This window comes from Uloborus diversus, chromosome 2, assembly GCF_026930045.1.
Source record: "Uloborus diversus isolate 005 chromosome 2, Udiv.v.3.1, whole genome shotgun sequence".
In the NCBI taxonomy this organism is placed as follows: Eukaryota; Metazoa; Arthropoda; class Arachnida; order Araneae; family Uloboridae; genus Uloborus; species Uloborus diversus.
This window is the reverse complement of record NC_072732.1, coordinates 52,976,806-52,999,110: the sequence shown is the minus strand read 5'-3', so window position 1 is coordinate 52,999,110 and position 22,305 is coordinate 52,976,806. Positions and strand designations below refer to the sequence as shown.

The following is a 22,305-nucleotide window of genomic DNA, read 5'->3' as shown; positions in this document are numbered from 1 at the left end:
TTTTAAATACAGTTTTGAAAAAAATAAAAATAAAAATAATAATAAATAAATAAATAAAAAGTGGTTGTGTGGCGGAGGGGGGGGGGGGGTTCTAATCTAAAAAGTCATGTCAGTTCATTTCAAGCATAGTCATGATTAATTACTAATTACTAGACCATCCCCAGTAAGGGAACCCCATATTTAACTAGTTAGAATCTGAAAAATGTCATTATTTCATAAGTCAAATTTTATTTAAAAATTCATAAAAATATGATCCCATTGAGATCCCAACTTGAAACTTTGCACAAATGAAGACAAAATACACACAAATTTTTGAGAATTTTTTAAAAAAAATTCATTACACCTTTTTTGAGAAATATAAATTTAAAATTTAAATTTCATTGTTTTACAATTAAATTTTTTTTGAAATTAATCATGTTGCATATTGCATTAAACAGCAACTAATGTACTTTAAAATGCTTTTTACGAAATCTTTCTATCTATATTTGGTGCTGAGTTATCGTCCATTTTATGTTCAAGCATCCATGAAAAAAAGCGGGTTTTTCGAAAAATCAAAGTGTCATAAATAAAAAATAATAGAGATAAAAATCTAAAAATTTGGACTTTTGATTATCTCAAAGGGTACAATCGATGAGCCAAATTTCAAAGAAATACAAAAAGGTGAGGGAAAAAACTTTGGATCACTTGACATGGAATGACCCTTTACTCATTCATAAATAGCATGTTTTACTTTGTTTAATTAGCATACATTCATTTTACCCGACTCATTGACAAGTTTTGTTCAAACAGTTCTGATATTCTATTTTTTTGAATTTGGGTTGTATAACAAGGTTAGACTTCTACTCAAGATTATAGAGCGAAATCATCAACAGCTTCGATTGCATACAAGAGCACATTTCGTGGTCTCAATGTCCTCCAAGTGAAACGATACCTCTGAGGGTGCTAGCACCAGGTAGCTATTAGCTCCTGGACTAGTTCTAAATTCTCATTAACTGTTCGATCCGGTGATGGTGCTGCCATCTATCGGTATATAAAATAATGGAGGCAAGACACTTAGTATGCAGTCCTCGACATAAATACAGTTGTAGTCAGTTGTGACTCTGAATAGGAATAGCAAGAGCACATTTACAAGAGTTTTCCTATCCCGTATTCTGAGCTCCTGCCAATAAATTCCATGAGCCACGATTTCGATCCTTATTACTTTCTTCTATATATAATATATAGAAGAAAGTATTGGATTCGTGCAAATTTTCGAATTTCGAAGGATTCGAACGTTTTGAGGTGTGCTGAGTCCATTTCGACTATTTTTGGAAAATGTCTGTCTGTCTGTGTGTGTGTATGTGTGTGTGTCACGTCTGTGTGTGACCAGTTTTTTGTGGCCGCTCTACAGCAAAAACTACCGCATGAAATCGAACGAAATTTTTTACACATATGTGCCCTTATGTGAACTTGTGCCCATTGGTTTTTGGCTCAAACTTCTCCAAGGGGGGTGAAGCAATGGGACGTTTTTTGAGTTACGCGTGCTTGCTATTCCTCAGGAAGTAACTGGCGGAATCAAACAAAATTTGGTCCATATGTTGCCATTAACAGGAACAGGTGCTGATTCAATTTTGGTGTTAATAACTCAAATGGGGGTTGAGCTATAGAACGTTTTTTGTCGTCAATTGTGACTCCTGTATCTCAAGAAATAATGAACGGAATGAAAGAAAAATTTATTGGTAAGTAGTCCTTAGTGGGTATAAGAGCTGATTTTATTTTGGTGTCAACAGCTAAAAAGGGGGTAGCGCAATCGCCCGTTCTTTTTTTCCATTGTGAGTGCCTTATCTCAAGAAGTAATGCTACGTTCTGGTTCAAATTTGGAATATATGTGAATCCATATGTAAACAGGCTTTGGTTCAATTTTGACGCCAATCGCTCCAAGAGGTGTTGATTTTTTTTTTGAATAAAAATAGCTTTATTAATGCAACAATAAGAAAGATAAATCGTAATAGATTGCCGTCTTCGTATTTCTCGTGATTTTAATTGTATGGAAATGATCGGAAATATTATCGGAGAAATTTTAATGTGATTTAAAATTTTTAACTGTTGCCATCTTATGTTTGTTAACAAATAAAATATTTGTAATTAATTCAAGCAAGGCTTTTAAAATAACTTTCAATTTTCGCTCTATGCTTTGCTTTTGCGAGAATTCAGACATTGGGATGGTCGTCAAGTTTTTGCATGTGTAATTTTGTTTTTGTTGGGAATATTGCTTCCTCGTCAAGCATGGGGAGGGATCAGAAAAAAAAAAGAAAAATATAGAAGAAAGTTTCGTGATGGCCACAACATACTAGTTTTTGTTCTCATCGTTCGTCCTATCGAGACTAAATACTAATATCTCTCGTATAACACGGTAGTTGTACAGCAGGGTTTCAATATTACACGGAACAAAACTTGCGATTGTTATAGCATGGTTTAGATGTTACACGGAATAAAAGATGGATTTAATGTCACACTATTTTGATATAACGCGTGGAAAAAAAATCAATTTTGTTTCAATTCATTGTTGGAAAAAAAAAAAAAAAATCTGATGTGGACTTCACACTAGTATTTCCTTTTACGTCTATGAAACAATCAATGTTTTGAAAAACTTAAAATAATGGGTGCGTATACTGATATACGAGCGTTAGAAGTAATATTTGTTAAATGAATAGCTTAGGGCTGTCCAAGTGCAAAGAGCCCACGGGCCAGAATTCTGGTCACTGATCACCCGGCTGTTTAAAAAAGTTGAACAATAAACTCTTACCTCTTTTACAATAACACTTAATAGTTAAATTATTAATTATAAAACAATGAAACACAGAAGGATTATAAAACACTTTGCTTGCATTTTAATGGAAAAACTGAGGCCGATCCGCCTTCTTTATTAGGGCAGAATTGTCAACATCGATATCATCAACAGAAAAGAGCGGAGAGTTGACGAGAGCAAGCTCTCAATTAATTTTTCGAAATCAACAAAGGACGTAGAGTCAGTGAGGGGGGGGGGGGTCTTTACTTTTAACCATGCTTTTTAGCCTACTTTCCCAGTAAAAATCAGAGAAAGAAGAAAAAAGCATGGAAGAAGGCTTAATACATCTTTAAAATATCCCGAAAAACAAAAAAAAGTCAAAAATAAATAAAATAGTTAGATAAATATTGAAAAATTAAAAATTGGAAAGTAGGGTATTGAGATGGGGAAAAATGTTTGTCTGTCGGTTTGTCTGTCTGTCTGTCCCCCCCCCCCTAATAACTTTTGAATGAATAGTCCGATTCGAACAAATTTTTTTTTGTTAGAAAGATCTCGGCGAGGACATCTCCTTCCCATAATTCATTTTTTGATTTGAACAATTTTTCGTTCAATTTTGAACAGTTCAAAAAAACTTAACATTAGCGCCTACGGGGAAATTCAAATCAAAAATAAATCTTGAACTTAGAAGCGAAGTGGCTCCAAACAAACTTTGTAAGGAAAAGCTTTTGATGAAAAACATGTATTGAGAATATCTTTTTGATTTGAACAAGTTTTCGTTCAATTTTGAACAGTTCAAATCACTTAACATTAGCGACTAAGGGAAAACTGAAAGTCAATATAGATTCCGAACTTAAAGGCGGATTTACTTCAAACAAACTTTGTTGGAAATAGCTCTTGACGACCTACTCCCGACTCCGACTCCGAGAATTTAGGGGCACCTGACTCCGACTCTGACTCCTGTGCCCGACAATTAATCGGACTCCTACTCCCCGACTTCGGCTCTAACTTCGTAGCTTTGGCAAACATTTATACACGGAGGACAAATGACTGACTCCGATTCTTGAATATTCGACTCCGACTCTTTTATCCCAAAATGAGATTGACTCCGACTCCGCTGCTGTGGTTTTAACAGTGAAATAATTATTGTTGATATGATTTGTTTTTATTTTCACGCTAAAGTTTTAATTTAGGTATTCAGTTTTCGGCGAATAAACTCGAAGTCATTTATGTTAAAGATATGCGCAGACGACTTTTTTTTTTTTTTTTGACACTGAAAATTATTTCTTTAAGTTGACATTTTTTTTTTATTATTTTAGTAAGTGTATTAATTCGTTTAAAAAATTATTTTTGGCAACAGGGGAAAAAGAGACGATTTTTTTTATATGATGTATTTATTTTAATGAACTTATTTATTTTTTTTCGTTTTGAAAGCTGTTAAAGATTTTTTTTTTAATGGAAAGAAGTGTATTAGCTGCTTTGTTTAAAAGGTGCTGCTATTTTATTTGTTCGTTTTTTTAAAAAGAAAAGTAAGGAATATTTTATTCCTAGAAATCAGCTTAAAATATTAAAAAAATATGTTTGAAAAAATTTGCGATTTTAGCTATTTTTGAGAATATTGATCAGGTACTAGAAAGTAGTATGGGTAGACGGGAAAGTAGGCTCGTCTAGTTCTGGACAGAACTTCTTGTTGATACCATAAAATGTCATAAAAAAAGAAAGCTGAATAAGAAGTTGGCTCAAGAAAAAGCTCAACAAAATCAGTGAGGCGGAGACGGAGAGACTTTGTGTCGAAGGCATTTCTCCGCTCTAGGCTTTGGAGCGTTAATTTTGGAGTTGCGAATTTTTGGGACTAAAAGCAGGGGTGGGCAGTTCCGCCGGCCAGCAGGCCGATGCGCTGAACACCTTTTTAGATATGTTTTTTATTATATTTTTAAATTTTAAATATTTTTTAAAGCAACTTCCTTGTTTATTAATACTACTGTCTTGAGTCTAATCAATTTCATCTTCAGAAACCAATTTCCCTTCTTTCCAACTTTACATTAACTTTCTTTTCTCATTCCGGAGATGGGCCATCGAATCTTTCTTCCCTATAACGTTACAAATTTTGTCTGAAACTGCGATTTAAGAGCTACAATTTCGAAAAACTGTCTTTTGTGTTTAAGCCAACTTGAAATTCCACTATATCACAAATGTAGTTTCTAAATATTGTATGAATTTGACGTTTTTATATTTACATGAAAATTAAAAACTTTCTTTTTTTTTGTGTCTATAGAGGGGGGGGGGCACCACAAATTACCCCTCCGATTATCACTTATGCTAAGGTACGAAACTGCAAATATTATAAACTGCAACAAAAGTACTTGCCTTATTTATGGCAGATGATTCAGTAGATTTCTTTACATTTTCTCTCATGGAAACATCGTAGGATAATTTGCTGAAACATTTGAAGAAATCATCTGAGATAACGTCGTAGGAAACATTACTGAATTCCTTCCTCGGGTACATATAAAATGATATATCATCTTCCTCCTAAAAACAGAAATAAATGTTAGTGAAACGAAATTGTGTGCAAGTTTTTTCAGATACAGTTTCATTTGTGAATTATTCAAAGTGCATCCCCATCCTTTGATAATGTTTAAATACCCAATCAAAGGAATGAGATCCTCCGACATTTCTTTTATACCAGGAAAAGCAGATTCACGATGCTAGAATTGCTCCCTATGGCATCATGAGAACTTTTGTGATTAGCTTAATGCTTTTGCATGTAGAGTAGTGGTGTGACATGTATACAAAAATAAAACATTGATGATATCGATGCATTGACCCAAAAACATCGATGTTTTAAAACATAACTTTTAAATTTATTCTTACATATCTAATAACAGTTCAAATTCACAGCTTGTATTTATTTATTGAGAACTAAAGTTTTAGAACTGTCAAAGAAAAGTTAATAACACTAATGATAGTTAATGTTTTTGATTAAGTAAGGCAAAGGAATAAATAACTTTAAAAATTTGCGTATTTAAAATTAAAAAAGAAATCAACTTTAATACAAATTGATAGGTATTTAAAAAAAAAATGTTTTGCAACTTGAAATAAGGCGGCTTATAACTTTCCCAATATTTCATCAACCTTCATAATTAAGACATCATTTTAAACATGTTTTTTAATCGCTTTCAGCGAAAACTAAACTAAAAAGGCACATTGACACGATTTTCCGAAAAAATCGATTATTTATTTTTTTTAAATTAAGCATTGCTTAAGAGTATAGTGTCACGCGAGCTACGCCATATTAGCCTGTTGGTTAGGGCGGTGTGCTAATAACGCGAAAGGTCGTGGGCTCGACTCCCCAAAGACCTTTTATCAATGACTTTTTCTCCGCGGGTGAATTCTGATGTAAATTACCTAGACTATATAATCTAAACTCTGTGCAGGATTTTCAACCTCAGTTGTGCTGTAGTATCAAAATCAGAAACGGGGGGGGGGGGGAGCTTCAATTTTAACATGGTAAACCGCATTATCATGAATATTTCTGAGGGTTTTTAATTTTTTTTTTTTGTGGGTGCTATCATCTCTACTAATAATAAAGCTGAAAGTCTGCCTGGATTTCTGTCTGGATCTCTGTGATGCGCATAGCGCCTAGACCGTTAGGCCGATTTTCATGAAATTTGGTATAGAATTGGTTTGTAGCATGGGGGTGTGCATCTCGAAGCGATTTTTCGGAAATTCGATTTTGTTCTTGTTCTATTTCAATTTTAAGAATATTTTCCGGAGCAAAATTATGATGAGATGGACGAATAAATTACGAAATTATCATGACGTGGAACCGTAACATGGGAAGAGCGAATGAACATAGCCATTTGGCGAGAAATTCAACATCCATTATTTGTAAATATACTGGCGAACCAAAAGACCTTTTAATTTTCTACTACGGGCAAAGCCGTGCAGATGCCATTAGTAATTCATAAAACTGCAAAAGTACGGCATCATTTTAAAGTTTTTTTCCCCCAGGGTTTTAAAATAGAAAATCAGCTAAACCGATTAGTAGGTTTTGATACATAAATGAAGAACAGACTCCCCCCTCCCCGTGAACGTCCCTGCCAGTTTATAAACAGAAAATTTTAATATTTTTGACAAAGATCACTTAATCTAATTGTAGAGATGAAATCCGTACTGTTTAGTAAAATCGGGATAAAACTGGAGCAAAACTATTAGTTTACCAGAGCTAAAAAAAAGTATTTGATGAAAATTCATAAGAATAATAATGGAACTGATTTCATTAAATTGCAAGTTAGTGGCTCGAACTAACACAACACATTTATCCAGCACGTAATGCGATGATAGAAATCACAGTAGATAAAATTGTCGCTATGGGCACATTAAGATAAAGAGCTTAATTTGCGTGGGAGCTCAGGGACACATCTTACACTTTTTTTTGTTAACTGTCTGTAGATAAGCGAAATTTCAGATTATTTATGTATAAGGGTAGGTTCGGGTGAAAAAAGGGATCCTGCTCAGTGTTGCCAGATGGTCAAATCCAGATTTCCCCAATTCCCTCCCAGCTTTTCCTCAAAAAGCGATGTTTTCTATCAAAATTCCCCAAATATAAAAATTTTTTTTCCACTAATATTTTTATAAAATGAATCGACTTTTCCTGATATTTTTTTCTCTTGAAATTTTTTTTCCCCCAAATAGCTAAATTTTCTTATAAAATTCCCCAACTTTTTTTCTTCCCATTTTCGCTTTTTTTTTTGTCTTTATCTTAATCTTTTTTAATCTTTACTAATAGTAAAGCTGAAAGTCTCTCTCTCCGAATCTCTCTCTCTCTCTCTCTGTCAGGATCTCAGTGACGCGCATAGCACCTAGACAGTTCGACTGATTTTCATGAAATTTGGCAAAAAATCAGTTTGTAGATTGGGGGTGTGCACCTTTAAGCGATTTTTCAGAAATTCGATTTTGTTCTTTTTGTATTCCAATTTTAAGAGCATTTTCCCGAGCAAAATTATCATAAGATGGACGACTAAACTACCAAGTTATCATAATGTGGAACCGTAACGTGGGTAAGCCAATTGGCGAGAAATTCATCATGCATTATTTGTAAACATACAGGGGAACCAAAATACCTTTTAATTTTCTACTACGGGCAAAACCGTGCGGGTGCCACGAGTCATAAATACAAGCGCCTGACCAAGAGATAAGAAATAGCCAAATATTTTTGTTCTACTCGCATTTACTACTCTGCTTCTGTATGTGCAATTATACTATGATTTTTGAATATATTTATCCAAGAACATTCTTCATATACTTATTTTTGCCTGTTTCACGTATCAACTAGTAACTCACGCAAAACTATTAATGCAAATTCCGCAGCATAATATTCCACATAATACGAAATGCGAATTCCATAAAGTTGAGCAAAGCTAAACCAAAGCTGTTTGAATGTAACTACCAGATGTCAAGACGCAAATTTAATCACAATTTTTTTCCCCAGGTTTTCCCCAAGAAAAAAAAATCCCCAAAGAATTCCCCTCAGAACCCATTTCCCAAAAATTTCCCCAGAGAGCACCAGATTTCCCCAAAAAGGGGAAATTTCCCCCAATCTGGCAACACTGATCCTGCTCATGTTTTGTTAGAAATAAAGCCCCAATTATACCCACAAGTGGTAAAAATGCAATGTTTCATCCTGATTTACCTAAATACTAGCTCGGTAGTAGAAGTATGAAGAAAAGTGATTTCAAAGTTCACTTGCTCACAAAATTTCACAGGATTCGTGTTTCATTCATTTTTGATGTCGAAGTAAGATCAGAAGCATGATCACTGCTGCCTTCTTTGCCTTCAATCTTCGAGTTCGCACCATTGTTGCGGTCACTAATCTGGTGTGCTAATTCTACATTAGCTAACAGTTTGTTGGGCACTCTTGGCTTCCTTAAGAGGTTTTCCTCCTCCAGCTCAGTTACTTCCTATTCCGGGCTGACGAGTGCTAAAAAGCACGAAACTGCAGTCCTCGGATGGAATGACTGAGCTGGCGGTGTATTTTTAACCGACTTCAAAAAGGGAGGTTATGATTTCGTACTGCGGCTTTTTATGCGTGTTTTCGAATTATTCCAACACTACTGGACCGATTTGAAAAAAAAAAAAATTGTTTGAAAGGGTATACTTCCCAGATGGTCCCACTGTAATTTAGTCTGGATTTGGTAAGGGGTCCCGGAGAAATCCAAGAAACTTTAAATTTCATACGTCATGGTAATGTGGTGTTGCTGTGATCGGTGTATTTTCACACCTAAAAGGTTTTTGCATTCTCTTGAACGATATTTAATTCTCGCGGCACATGGATGATTAACTTTCTCAACGTTGCGCAGCATGATAATTTTTTATTATAGGTGTTACTAATGTATTTATTACTGCGTAGCAAAGCAGTAAATTAAATATATTTTGTTACTTTAATAGTTGAATCAATTTACCTTAATATTTTATTTACTTATAAATAACTTTATTTAGGCACTAAAATATAAAGTTCTTTATTTAATATTCCAATTTTTTAAATATATTTATTGTTCAATTGAGGGGGAATTGAATACAGAACACCCCTCCCCCACGATTTAATTTATATTCTTAAATAATATACATTATAACTGTGTATGATTTCTGAAGTTTGACCAATATTCTAGATTTACTATTTCACGATGCCGCCAGTTCAATTTGAAATTAAGGTTATATTAATTAGCAGGCTTCAAAAAAAGGAGGAGGTTCTGAACTCGTCGGATTTGTTTTTCCTTTGTACAATGTTCCATAAATACTCGAAGACACCTGTACCCAGGGGCGTGGACAGGGAGGGGGGAAAGGGACACCTGTTGGTTTTAAACTTAAAGCGATTTCGTTTTTTTTTTTAGTGACTCGTGCATTTGCTTTCGGAAAGCGAACTTTGATAAAGTTGAACAAATGATGAAGACAATTTTTTTTTGTACATGGTTACGCATTTGAAAAAGCCTTTCTTCATAGTCGTCGGAAGTCTCCGAGACGCTCGCCGTGTTATTTACAGCACTAAAAAGCAAAAAATAAATTACTTTTAAATAAAAAAAACCGCCTTCAAAAAATACCCAGGAACTAAAAAGCAAAAAAGAACTGATTACACTTGCATTCTATTTCCTATCCAAACATAGAAATGAAATTTATTTTACAATTCCAGTACAAAAATCAACTAAACACCGAATTATAAAATAAACACTGATTTAAATTACTATACGATGAATTATTTTAAATACCTAAATAATTATATACGATCTCTTAATTTTTAATAACCTTTTGAAGTCGGGGCCTCCTATAAACTATTACCTAACGTAACTGAGTAGATTTATTTTAAAGACTAATTTCGCGTATAGTTAAATTAGTGTTTAATTTAGGATTCGGTGGGTTGTCAGTTACGTTATGTAGTTGTTTATAGGAGGCCCCGACTTCAAAAGGTTATTAAAAATTAAGAGATCGTATATAATTAGTTAGGTATTTAAAATAATTCATCGTATAGTAATTTAAATCAGTGTTTATTTTATAATTCGGTATTTAGTTTAGTTGATTTTTGTACTGGAATTGTAAAATAAATTTCATTTCTATGTTTGGGTAGGAAATAGAATAAGTGTTATCAGTTATTTTTTGAAGGCGTTTTTTTTTTTTATTTAAAAGTAATTTATATGTATGATCACCGTTTATTTGGAAATTCCGGACCTAAGAACAACTGTCTTATGTCCAGAACTGGTAAAAACAACTAAGCGGCGGTTTTACTTTATCGGTAAATCTCGCAACTGCGAGGGGACCCCATGACCTTAGGGGCCCTAAAACATGATACAGTAAACTCTCGATCATTCGCGAGCGGCGTATCCGTGGCCATTCACTTTCAAAAAATAAATAATTAAATAAATAAATAAATAAAATAAAATTTCGGCGATGATAAATTGAATGCTGATGAATACACCCAAACTTGTTTTTGTGATGTCTTTTTTTCTGCGATTTTTTTGTGCGGTATATGAAAATTTCAATCAGACTGGGACTCAATTGACGAAATTATTCATAAAACGGACTAAGTTATCTTTAAAAAGAATGAAGTTATCTTTAAAACGAACGATTTTTTTTATGCGGTCCGTCCCAAGCACAAAAACAAATTTGGGTGCACACACATTCCAATCTATTTTTACACCACTCTTATTTTTCTATTCTCCTTCCCTTCCAATGACATCAAACCTTTCGAGGTTACCAAAAATCTGACTAGTTGAAACCTGATTTTTAGATATACACAACTTATTTTTAGATTTGCTTTACTTAGGGGTCATTCATTAATTACGTAAGGATGATTTTGGCAATTTTTGACACCCCTCCCCCCATGTAAGGGTAAGTAAGCTTTTTCACCCCCCCCCCCCCGTTTTACGTAAAATTCCATTTAGTTTTTCAAAACAATAAAATAACGAATCTTACATCACTGGAATCGTTATTAAATTAACTTTTTCATTTTTTTTTTGAAAAACCTTTTTGTGTAAAGAAATATTTACTAAAAGAGACTTAAGACTGAATGTTTTTTCGACAAATATTTTTTTGTGTATGATGCGATATTAATTAAAAATAAGACATGGATACACAGTGCGATTCCTTTATTATACCTTTATACTATTCATTCTTAGAAAATCAAGCAAAAAACAGCTCAGCCTAATACGTTTTTAACTTTCCAGAAGCAAATGAAATATGATTCCAGCTAAACCACTTGACCGCACGATTTCTAACATAAAATATCGACTTGTAAAAAATTACGTAAGAATGGGTCCGATCCCCCCCCCCAAGTAAGGGCATGTAGAGAATTTCTCAACTCCCCTCCCATACGGAACCCTTACGTAATTAATGAATTTCCCCTTACTGATTTTTAGATCTGCACTAAAGTACGTAAACGAGTTACCGGATCAGCATTGAAAGAAGCATCTGCCCTATGCATTTTTTATGTTACCTAGCTTGACCTGTTGCAGTTAATTTGCTTACACGATTTGCTCGCGTATCTGTTTCTTTTTTTTTTTTTTGTGATAATGAGCGATCCTTTTTTAGCTTTTACACGTATTTTTATATACAATAGTTCGCTGGATTATACTAACCCAGCGCTTAAAGATGAACACATGACCCTAAAAACTATTTTTTAAAGAATTTCCTTTGTTCATCTTTTCAAGAGAAGAGAGTTTCGCTAAAGTCGAAATAATTCTATAAGATTTTCCTGAATATATTCCTTTATTTTTTCTAAAATGAGCTTTAGAAATAAAATGTACTTTAACCATCTTGAACTAGATCTGACTGTTTAGGCGAAAATGAGGTACGGAGAGCAGGACCGGATTTGGAAGTGTGGAGGCCCCGGGGCAACGAAGGAGTGGAGGCCCCTAATCAAGGTTCGAAAAGATCATCATATTTTTGAAAATATCCGATATATATCCGAAGGTTTTGATATATATGTATATATCCGATATTTTTGACCTTTGACCTTTTATATATTACTTTGCAATCAGGGCTTTCTGATATATCGATAATAACACTATTTTTGTGCAGTCGCTCTGTGTAGAAATACAAAAAGGAAAAAAAAAAAAAAGATGTCTGGAAGAAAAAACGTAAAATTTGCTGACCCGTGAAAGTTAGGATATTTTATAACAATTTTATTGTGGGGGCCCCTTTGTTGTGGAGGCCCGGGGTAGTAGCCCCGCCTGCCCTCCCTTAAATCCGGCCCTGACGGAGAGTCTATTAATATGAAAAATACTAAACTATTTTGTTTGATAAGCAGCATAATAAGTGAGAAATTGAAATGGGTTGAATTAATCTTACCTTATTGCAGGCATATTGAGTGAGGAAAGTTAAGTCCAGTATTTACTGATAAAAAAGCTCTTACAGAAAAGAAAAAAACCTTTAAAATGCGGTTTTAAGCTTGTGTTTTGTTTTTAATGTTTATAAACTTATGAAAATGTGCACAAGTTTCGCTTGCATAGCTTTAATGCCATTTGAAACCTATCTTCAATTTCAGCTTAATATATATATATATATATATATATATATATATATATATATATATATTTCTTTTTTAAAGCAAAAATTAGCTATGGCTCTGGAACACAGTTTAATTCAAATGTTGCTCAATAATATTTATATAAGTTATTCTTATAAAATTTGCATATTTATATATTTTTAAGCAAATTACTAAAACCGAAATAAAACAAAATCTACAGCATAGAATTTAGACATTAATATAAACAATGAATACATCACTAATAAAACGTAAATTAAATGTAGAATCCAGTAAATGGTATTGACAAGAATTTAAAAAAAAAAAAAAAACTGCCATAATATTTGAAAAATATAAAAATAATTTAAGCATGGCTTTAATTTTTTTAGCGAATTGTATGTATAGAACAATGAAAATGTTCCTTACATTTATTAGTTAGAACAAGTAAGTACAAATTGCTGCACCTTAGTTTGTATTTATATGTTTATACTTACAACCCTTCATTTATTAAATTTTTTCTCATGTATTTTTTATTACTTCACTTAAAATGAAGAAATATAGTTCCGTTCGCAAATCTGTGTCATTATTTTTTGTATTCCAAAATAGTAAGAAGCATTGAGCAATTCAAATAAGAATTCCAACTCACCCAATCGAAATCATCATCCAATGTCCTGTAATTCCGTAAACAAACCACAAAAATGGTGCTTGCACTTAAAAGCATGGTAATAATCCATTTTGTACTGACAATTAATCCTAAATTTAGTCTTCTCATAAGAATAAGAATCTTCAATCAGATCCAACATCAAGTAGCACTGAAACCAATGTGCGAGAACCAACTTTTCGAATGCCACACAACGTGCACTATTACAAGCAAAAGGTTTGCAGCAAAATGCGAGACAACCCATAAAAATTGCCAACTCAATAGGTTCCATCGCCTTCTGATAGAGAATATCGAAATTATTGGAGTCGCGTAGGGGAGGGGGAAATCGAACTTCCTTCCGAAAGGCAAAGGATGTTCCACACACACCTACCATTTTCACACAAGATTTTCTGTTTTGGTTTCTAAACGGGTGTGGCCCGTTGCTTCCCTCGGGAATCCAAGGTACATTCAAAACTTGTACAGTCATTTATCAGTCTTTATTTTTTTCAATTTCTGTTCTTTTTCCAATTTCGGATTGCAAGAGCTGTTGAGAGGATTTATTGAAGTTCTAAAAATAGCAAAACTTGCAAAGGAAGCTCTTTACAATTATAAGTTTAAGAAAAAAAAAATGTATAATTCTTTGACTGAAAAAAAAAAAAAAAAGAACTTGTCTGGCAGAACTTTTATTCCTGGAAATTTGGCATTTAGATTGTTTGTATTTAGTCAGTATTGCCAATGGAGTTGATATAAACACTATGTGCGTGTTCTTTTATCCTCAAGGTACAAAACAGGTTCTCAACACGTGGATAAAATGAGGGTTGAAATTTGGCATCTTTCTTGCCACATCATGGTGAAGTTGAACTACCACTACGCGTTTAACTAAATTTCCGCATTTGGCGGATAGTTAGACTGTACCGCTCGCCTAAACAGCAGTGGTCAAAATCGCTTCCATCTGTACACCAGAAAATAACCCTAACGCGCGCTCTAGTTGTATTGTTATTCTATGGTCTTACTACATATAGGGCAGTGAGAAGCAAAGGGTTGTAAGAGGACATTTTCAAGTTTTGAGTAATACGCGTATAAAGATTAGGTCTTAGGTAGGCTTTCATAGAATATATTTATAAATCATGCTGTAAAGCAGCATCTACCAGAGCTGCTAATATTATCTCTTGCCCCAAGACAGAGGAGAGGTCCACCCACCATTTGTACTGGTTACCTCCAAATTTTTAATTTCGTCACTTACATTCCTCTGCTTCTCACTACCTCATATGCGAGTTTTACATTTACATTTTTAAATTTTTTTTATAAGGAAAGCATTCTTAACACTATTGGTTATGCACGCATGTGAACTGTTCGCATATGCTTGATAGGTAAACGCAACAGGTAGGTAATACGCTATAGGTAATATGCTATTTGAATTCCAATGGCGCATAGACATTTTCAGATTAAACTAATGTTATCGTATTCTCAATTAATAAAGAATATTGTATTTTATTTGGCCCACACAGTAAATTCTCGGTAACTGTTTCCTTTTAAAATTAATAGTTGAAAATAGTTATAAATGTATACTAGATTGGCTTGTTTTTTTTCCTTCTACTTTCTATACAAACACGTTCAACGTTCCTTTTAAAATAACCTGGTACAGTGTTTTTTATCATAATCATGCACTAAAATAAACATCAAAACATATTTTATCAAAACAAATTGTAAAAATATTTATTTAACATAATAAAAAAATTTCATTTTCACGTGACGTAATAGTTATATTACCTTCACCTGGTGAAATTAAAAGACCAATTTTGCATTAAAATTGCTAAAAGATGTCTTTGACCACGAATAACCAGCGTAATACAGCCTAAAGTTAAAAGCAAGCTAATGGGGTTGAGCTAAATTCAAACTGCTACAAAGCGTGCTTGTGCCAGTCGTTCTGTATTTCCCCTGATGAGTATATACTTTAAAATTTTATCGATACCTAATTGAACGTTTGTACAATCCAATGTTTATTGTGTTTAGGCATCATAGATTACGTTTAAGTTCGGGTAAAAATAACGCTTGATTTTTTTTTTTTTAATGTGTAAATATGCCACTTCCCTGGCTTCACCCTGTGGCAGTTTTTTAATGCCAATAGTGTAGCCTCCTGAAGCCATCTTCTCCCCTGGTGCCTATAAAGCTCAAAAAAGTTCAAACCTCATTTGGCTTTCATCTTTGCAAACACAAAAATAACAACAGTTAAAGTAAACGGAAATTTTTTTTTTTGGGAACGCAAAAAATTCATATACCGTATATTCATGCCTATAGATGTTTCGTTGACAAGTACCCAACGTTTAGCTCAACATGAAGAATACAAGTAGTAGAACATGGGGCAAAGTGAAATGGTGAAATATTTAACCTGCTTTTAGCTCCACCTATCTGGTATTATTTTGACTATGTAGTACCATATCTAGTCTATTCCAGTCAGGAAAAAAATACCGCTGAAGATCAAAGCATTTGGTAATACAGGCAACAACCTTTTATTTACTGATTCTTTTGATCAGAAATATGTTTTATAATTGAATAGAAAATATTTCATTAGAAAAATATTGTAACGGATCCGGTGCGACTTCCAACTTTCTTGAAAGGACGACACAGTTCTTGAGAAAAACACAGGTGATTTATTTACACTATGTGCAGAAAAGATCGTTAACAACTGCTAAATTAATCATCAGCAATTAAGCAAATATCAATCAACACCGTAAACTCAACGGTAACACACGTATTTACATTCAAATACGCAAAACAAAACAGCAAAATGCCTCGCAATAAACAGAGCTAATAAACTCTTAGTACAAATTCTCAATCGAGACTGTGCTTTTTATTATGAGTAACGGCTTTTTATACACATCGAAAGAGACCTCTCAACTATTCCAGAAAATGCTGCACCGTTCTACACTTTCTTATTTCTTTCCATTCACAAATTTTATCATTCAGAAATGAGGGAACCGTATACTTCAGCCGAATGTACGGGGGTTGTATATTCATTACAAGAAACTATTTACAGGTTACGTTACTACAATAATTTTTGAAAAAAGTTAATTTAATAAACGTCAAATTTAGCTAGATTACGACAAATTAATCATAAAAATAATTACTATTTACAGAATTTGTAACTTTATTTTATTTTTCACTTTGCACCATAAAAAAAAGGTGAAAATTTTCTACTTTTTTTTTTAAAGTCAAATTTACTGCCAAAAATGAAAAATACTGTTTCAACGCAAGTTTTATTATAAAATACAATGTTCTTTCTTTATGTACTGTTATTGTTCAAAACAAATTTTCGATTTGTTCATTTTGAAAGAACTCAGTCATCTTAACCATTTTACTTTGCCCCACATTCCCCTACAATATTAAGCTCAAGGTTGTTATTCGCCACTGATTCCACTTCAAAATCGTTGTTAACAAACTACGAGAAATTAATTTTAACTGAAAACTTGCGAAATTATTCCATGGTTAATGAGCACATTCTTGTAGTCTTGATTTGCTGGTCACGGGACGCGGGAGCGTCCCGGCCGCTAAGGAAACCAAACGTCAGCAGCCAGCAAAAGCAAATCCACCGCCAAAGACGAAAGAAAATAAAAGCGACCAAGGACAGATGACACGACGGAACAAGTTGGGGTTTTCTGGGTTTGTCACTCCTCTGTATCTCAGCTCCATGAAGACCCCGGGAGTTGATTTTTGGTACACTCAATCTCTAGTGGCCCCTGACGACGTAAACCAAAATACAATCCCCTGGAACATCAGGGGGAGGAGGAATTTAAGTTATAAAATCGCTGTTCAAAAAAGTTTTCGCTTTCTTTGACAGGGCTACAGCCCAGACGAAAAAAGGAATCAAGCTGAAATTTCGCACACACATTTCGTGTGCCCTACTGATGTGCCTTTTGTGCCATTTGACCCCCCTCCCCCCTCGTTTTTATCCCCCAAATTGTACCTTCCCGGGGTTTTGTCACAGCCCCCCAGGCGGCTATGGCAATGAATTTTTGTATACATATTTTTGGGGGGCCATTGAGTACATATTCAAAAATTCAACCATCAGGGACATCATGGGCTGGAGTAATTAAAGTTTGAAAATCACTAATTTCCCCTAAATTCCTATGTACTGACTCTCAATTCATAGGGTTTGCTAATCTCTGACTGCAATTGCAAGGCTAGAACAGATCTAAGATCTAACAGTTATTCAAAAGTTCTCTTTGGAAATGAAATTCCAATAAAGACTAATAAAACAGATCCAACAGTTGTAAGTAGACGTTGAATCGCGGATATCACAAATTTGTCACAGCGACTGCGCATGCGCGCGGACTTAGATCATTGGGCTTTCTGATTTAAGATTCTATGTTTGTTTATATTTAAGCATATAAACAAATTAATGAATGAGATTAGAATACAGTCCCCCCCCCCCCCAGTTTTGTTGATGCAAAATTTCTTTCCTTCCTGTTTTTCAGTTTTGATATATTTCAGGGGGAAGAAATTTTAAATGTCAGTGAAACTGGGAGAATATTTTGCGTTGCATATTATATGAAACTGTACTCATATGAATATGATATATCTTAACTTTATAATTGAAAGCGAAAAATAGCACTTATTTATTGGTTTGCTTATTTTCTAAATTAATGCCTTTTTCACAAACATAACACATTATGAATTGAAAATATATGAAATACGTGTGTGGATGTCCGTGTTTTGCAGTAATTTGTTAACAGACAAAATTTGTACAATTAATTTAAGCAAGACTTTTGAAATGATCTAAGTTCGCGTTCATTCGCAGTCGCTGTGGCAAATTTGTGATATCCGCGATGTGGCAAATTTATGATATCTACGATTTGACGTCGAGTACAGTTGCATACATACCCCTTCCCCCCTGTAACAGCCCCCCAGGACATCTAAAAAATTTCAACCCCCAGGGACATCATGAACTGAAGTAAATAAAGTTTGAAAATCACTAATTTCCCCTAACGCTGAAGCGTAAGCGAATCAAATGTAGCCATGCATAGATGATCTTCTGATACATTTAAAATAGGGAATTTAAAGCAGGGTAAGTGCTTCAGCAGTCGGCTAGTCTCCGGTATTTGACCACAAGGAAATAAAACTACTTATAAATGGTATATGTATAACTCAAAATCAGATTTGATGCATTCCCACACATTCATTTACTTACTCCCAATTACCATTCAATAACAGTTAAGTTAATCAAATAGTAATTAAAATAAAGTATCGAAATACAGCGACAACTTAGCAGTGTTGAGTAAAAATTCCTTTCTAACATGTGCTATCTTTTCTAAAAAAAATGTTTAAATTTTCTGCCTTATCGTTTTTTCGACAAATATAGTCATTTCGTCATTTTATTGCTTCTAACGCTGATTTTAATTTAGAATTCTCGAAAACAGGTGCTGTAAATTCAGTACATCGTTGCGTTTAGAAAAATAAGTTATAACAGTCAACATGTCATTACCTAATGGCAATTTATCGTTTTTCTTATCAAACTATCATACGTTAATGAAATTGATAAAACAAATGATTTGATTTCAAATAGTATTCATTCGGCAATAAACATTCTAATTGTAAGGTATTAAGATACGATACTACAATAGTTCTGTTAGCTCAAGTTATTTTAATGAGTTAAACCCGTGGTTTTTCTTTCTGTTGCTCAATATGCTAAACTTTTTGCTTCACCAAAGGTTCAAGAAGCCTGTATTTTACTAAGGTTAATTATTTCAAATGTTGGTACCGCTTCTTATTACTGCTTCTATAACGAAAAATTAAATTTCTTGGGTTTTCTATTCTAGGAAATCAATATTTATTGCTTGTTTAAAGTGATGCTGACTCTTTTCAAAATTGCATTACGTACACTGTAAAAAAAATTCGGAAACGTTTCTGAGTATATCGTGCAGCTGCGGTTCATGAAATTTTCAAAAACGTTTCTGAGTATTTCGGAATTCTCTTTCTGTAATGTCCGGAAACGTGTCTGAGTATTTCGGAATCCTCTTTCTGTAATGTCCGGAAACGTGTCTGAGTATTTCGGAATCCTCTTTCTGTAATGTCCAGAAACGTGTCTGAGTATTTCGGATTCCTCTTTCTATAATTTCCAGAAATGTTTCTGAGTATTTCGGAATCCTCTTTCCGTAATTTCCAGAAATGTTTCTGAGTATTCTGTGCAGCTGTGGTTCATGAAAGTTTCAAAAACGTTTCCGAGTATTTCGGAATTCTCCAAACAATTTTCAAAAACGTTTCTGAGAATTTCGCAATCCTTTTTCCGTGATTTTTTCTAAAAAATAATTCTTTACTATAGTATTGCATGCCATATCAGTTTCAATTATTTCATATCTAAGAGCAATGAAACAAGCAATTTTAGAATCATTCGTGAATTTTTTTTTTCTGAATTTCTAATGACAAATAGCATGGTTAACAGCATAACATATGCACAGTTATAAATTTTTGAAAATTTATGAAATAATACAGTAGTTTCATTCATAATCATAAAATCGTCGGGGGAGGGAAGGGGAGTACTTTCTCAAAAGTGGGATTGTTTGTTAAACAATATTAAACTTCAGTTTTTCTCTCAATATTTTCAAGACAAAATTATCAACATATTGCATTTTTAATGCAGAACTTAAAAACATATCTTGTATCAAACTTGATAGCTTTTATTTTCGGATATAATTTGACAGAACTTACCTACACTTTGCGTTCCGAAATTCGTTCACGTCAAGTCAATTTCTTTGACGAACAAAGTGTACCGAAAAGTACCAACAGAGAAATTGATGAATTTAAATATGACACCAAAGTCCCCCTGCTGGAACCATTCGGGTTTATTCTTCTGTTCTTGCCCTTTTCCTAGTTTATGACAAATATAGATACGTAATCAAAATAGGTTACTGATTTTATTTTTAGAGTGTGCGCAAAATGCATTATATATTTTATTTATTAAAACATTGAACTCTATTACATGATTATTCTATTTCATATATATACGAGAGTCCCCCCCCCACACCATAAGAGTGATGGTGCACCCATAAAATGATATAAAGCGCCCCCCCCCCCTTAAAAAAGCAACCCCTTGAAAATGTCAATGGCACAGTCTGCGTGGTGAACGCCCCTCGTCTTCTCCCCATATGTGCATTGCATATTAATAACATAGTATTTAAAAAATGATCACTTTTAAAACGATGACATGAAATAATATTACTTTTTATTTCGGCATGTAAATACAGCTGTTCCATTTTTGCCACTGACTCATTCCTCCTGACTGTCCTACATTAAACTAGTATATCCACGAAGGAAATGTTATTTTCGGAACAACTAATGTCAAGGAATTTTTTTTATTGTTAACCACATTTAACAAAATGAATAAGCAGATGAATTAATTGCATAACTATGTTCTTACTAACAGATAACATTGTCATTTTCTAATGGTATAAAATTTTTTTAAATGAATGAATAAATTATAATAAAAAAAGATAAATAATACTGGCACATTTTTTGTGAAGCATATTACAATACTAGAAAATATTTGCATTACCATATTTTTAATGAATTAAACAATTGTTTTTTTTTTCTTTTTGAACCAAAATGTATGTACATCCAAGTATTTCGAAATAACTTTTCTGTGATTGCTTCTCAAATATAAATCTTATTTCTTTTGCATAATTAATCAGTTTCAGTTAGTTACAACAAATAGTACACCGCGCACATAGGTATGTAGGATAACTTTAAATTAATTCGATAAACTCAAAAACAGTTACAATTGGAGCCTCATCAAATGCAAATCAACAAAAATATAAATGTATATAAAAACATGTTTTAAAATATTCATTAATACTTACAAGTGAACATGAGCGGAAGAAAATCTAAGTACCTCCATTACAACTGAATAAGTAATCCAAAGGGTTTCGTTTCATTAAGAATAAACACGGGTGTTGAAACTATTCACGCTTGAACACACAATATATATCTAATTATGGTCGCATTGGAAATTGTAAAGAAACAAATGGTTATTAATTAACTTAATAGCTGCGTACATCGTCTAAAAAATCAAGGGCAGTCCAAAATGCAAAGGCGTAAATTTAGTTTCGACACATTTTACTACTCTCTAGACATGAAATAACAAGCAGTCCAATGCTAAACAGTTGCTGACTGCAGCAACCATAGATAAGAAAAAAAATAAGTTCTCGTTATTTCCGACTCATTGGCGCCCGCGTTGGAAGGATGAAATAGGTTTCGAAGCGTTGCGTCATCACTTCCGCTTCTAGATTTCTTGAAATAACAAAAAGCTTTCTGAATATTGAGGAGTTCGCTATTGGATGAAGGATTCCTACTATTTCGGAAACGTTTCCGATATATCTAGAAACGTCTCCGAAATTTGTTACAGTGTAGCTACAAATTCCATTTCAGTTTATTCATCGTTTACTAATATTCTTGCTGAAAGCTGTAATATTATCTTCATGACACCTTTCATTTCACAATTTCAATATACCTACATACAGACCCGTCATTTGGGCAATCACGGGAGGGGGGGGGGCAATTGACCTCTCAGGTTTTCTTTAAAAAATAATGCAATTATAGATTTTAACGCTTTTTTCCTATAAAATGCATTGAATTTCGAATCCTATGCCCTTCTCCCACCGAAAAACTTTGAAAATACGGACCAGTTAACGTAATTCATCTCTCTAGTTCGTTCACAACGAAGTACCATAGTTTTTTTATGATAAATTTTTTTTAGATGCGACTTTGATTGTTAATCTTTTACATTAACGGACTTTTATTTACATTGTTTTGTGATGAAGTTACTTCCAAAACTACAATCTTAATTTTATGCTCCGTATGTTGTCCGTATGTTGAAGTTTCATTCTAATGAAC

The 22,305-nt window shown here is 33.5% G+C and overlaps 1 protein-coding gene across 2 annotated transcripts in view; it reads right to left on the bottom strand.

Annotated features, from left to right (window-relative positions):
• The window catches only part of LOC129217035 (ribitol-5-phosphate transferase FKTN-like), a 97,073-nt gene that overhangs the window by 38,100 nt on the left and 36,668 nt on the right, over positions 1-22,305 (bottom strand). For both annotated transcript variants that reach the window (XM_054851270.1, XM_054851269.1), the window contains exon 2: positions 5,132-5,296. In XM_054851270.1, the coding sequence (XP_054707245.1) occupies positions 5,132-5,296 (165 nt within the window). The remainder of the gene's footprint in view (positions 1-5,131; positions 5,297-22,305) is intronic.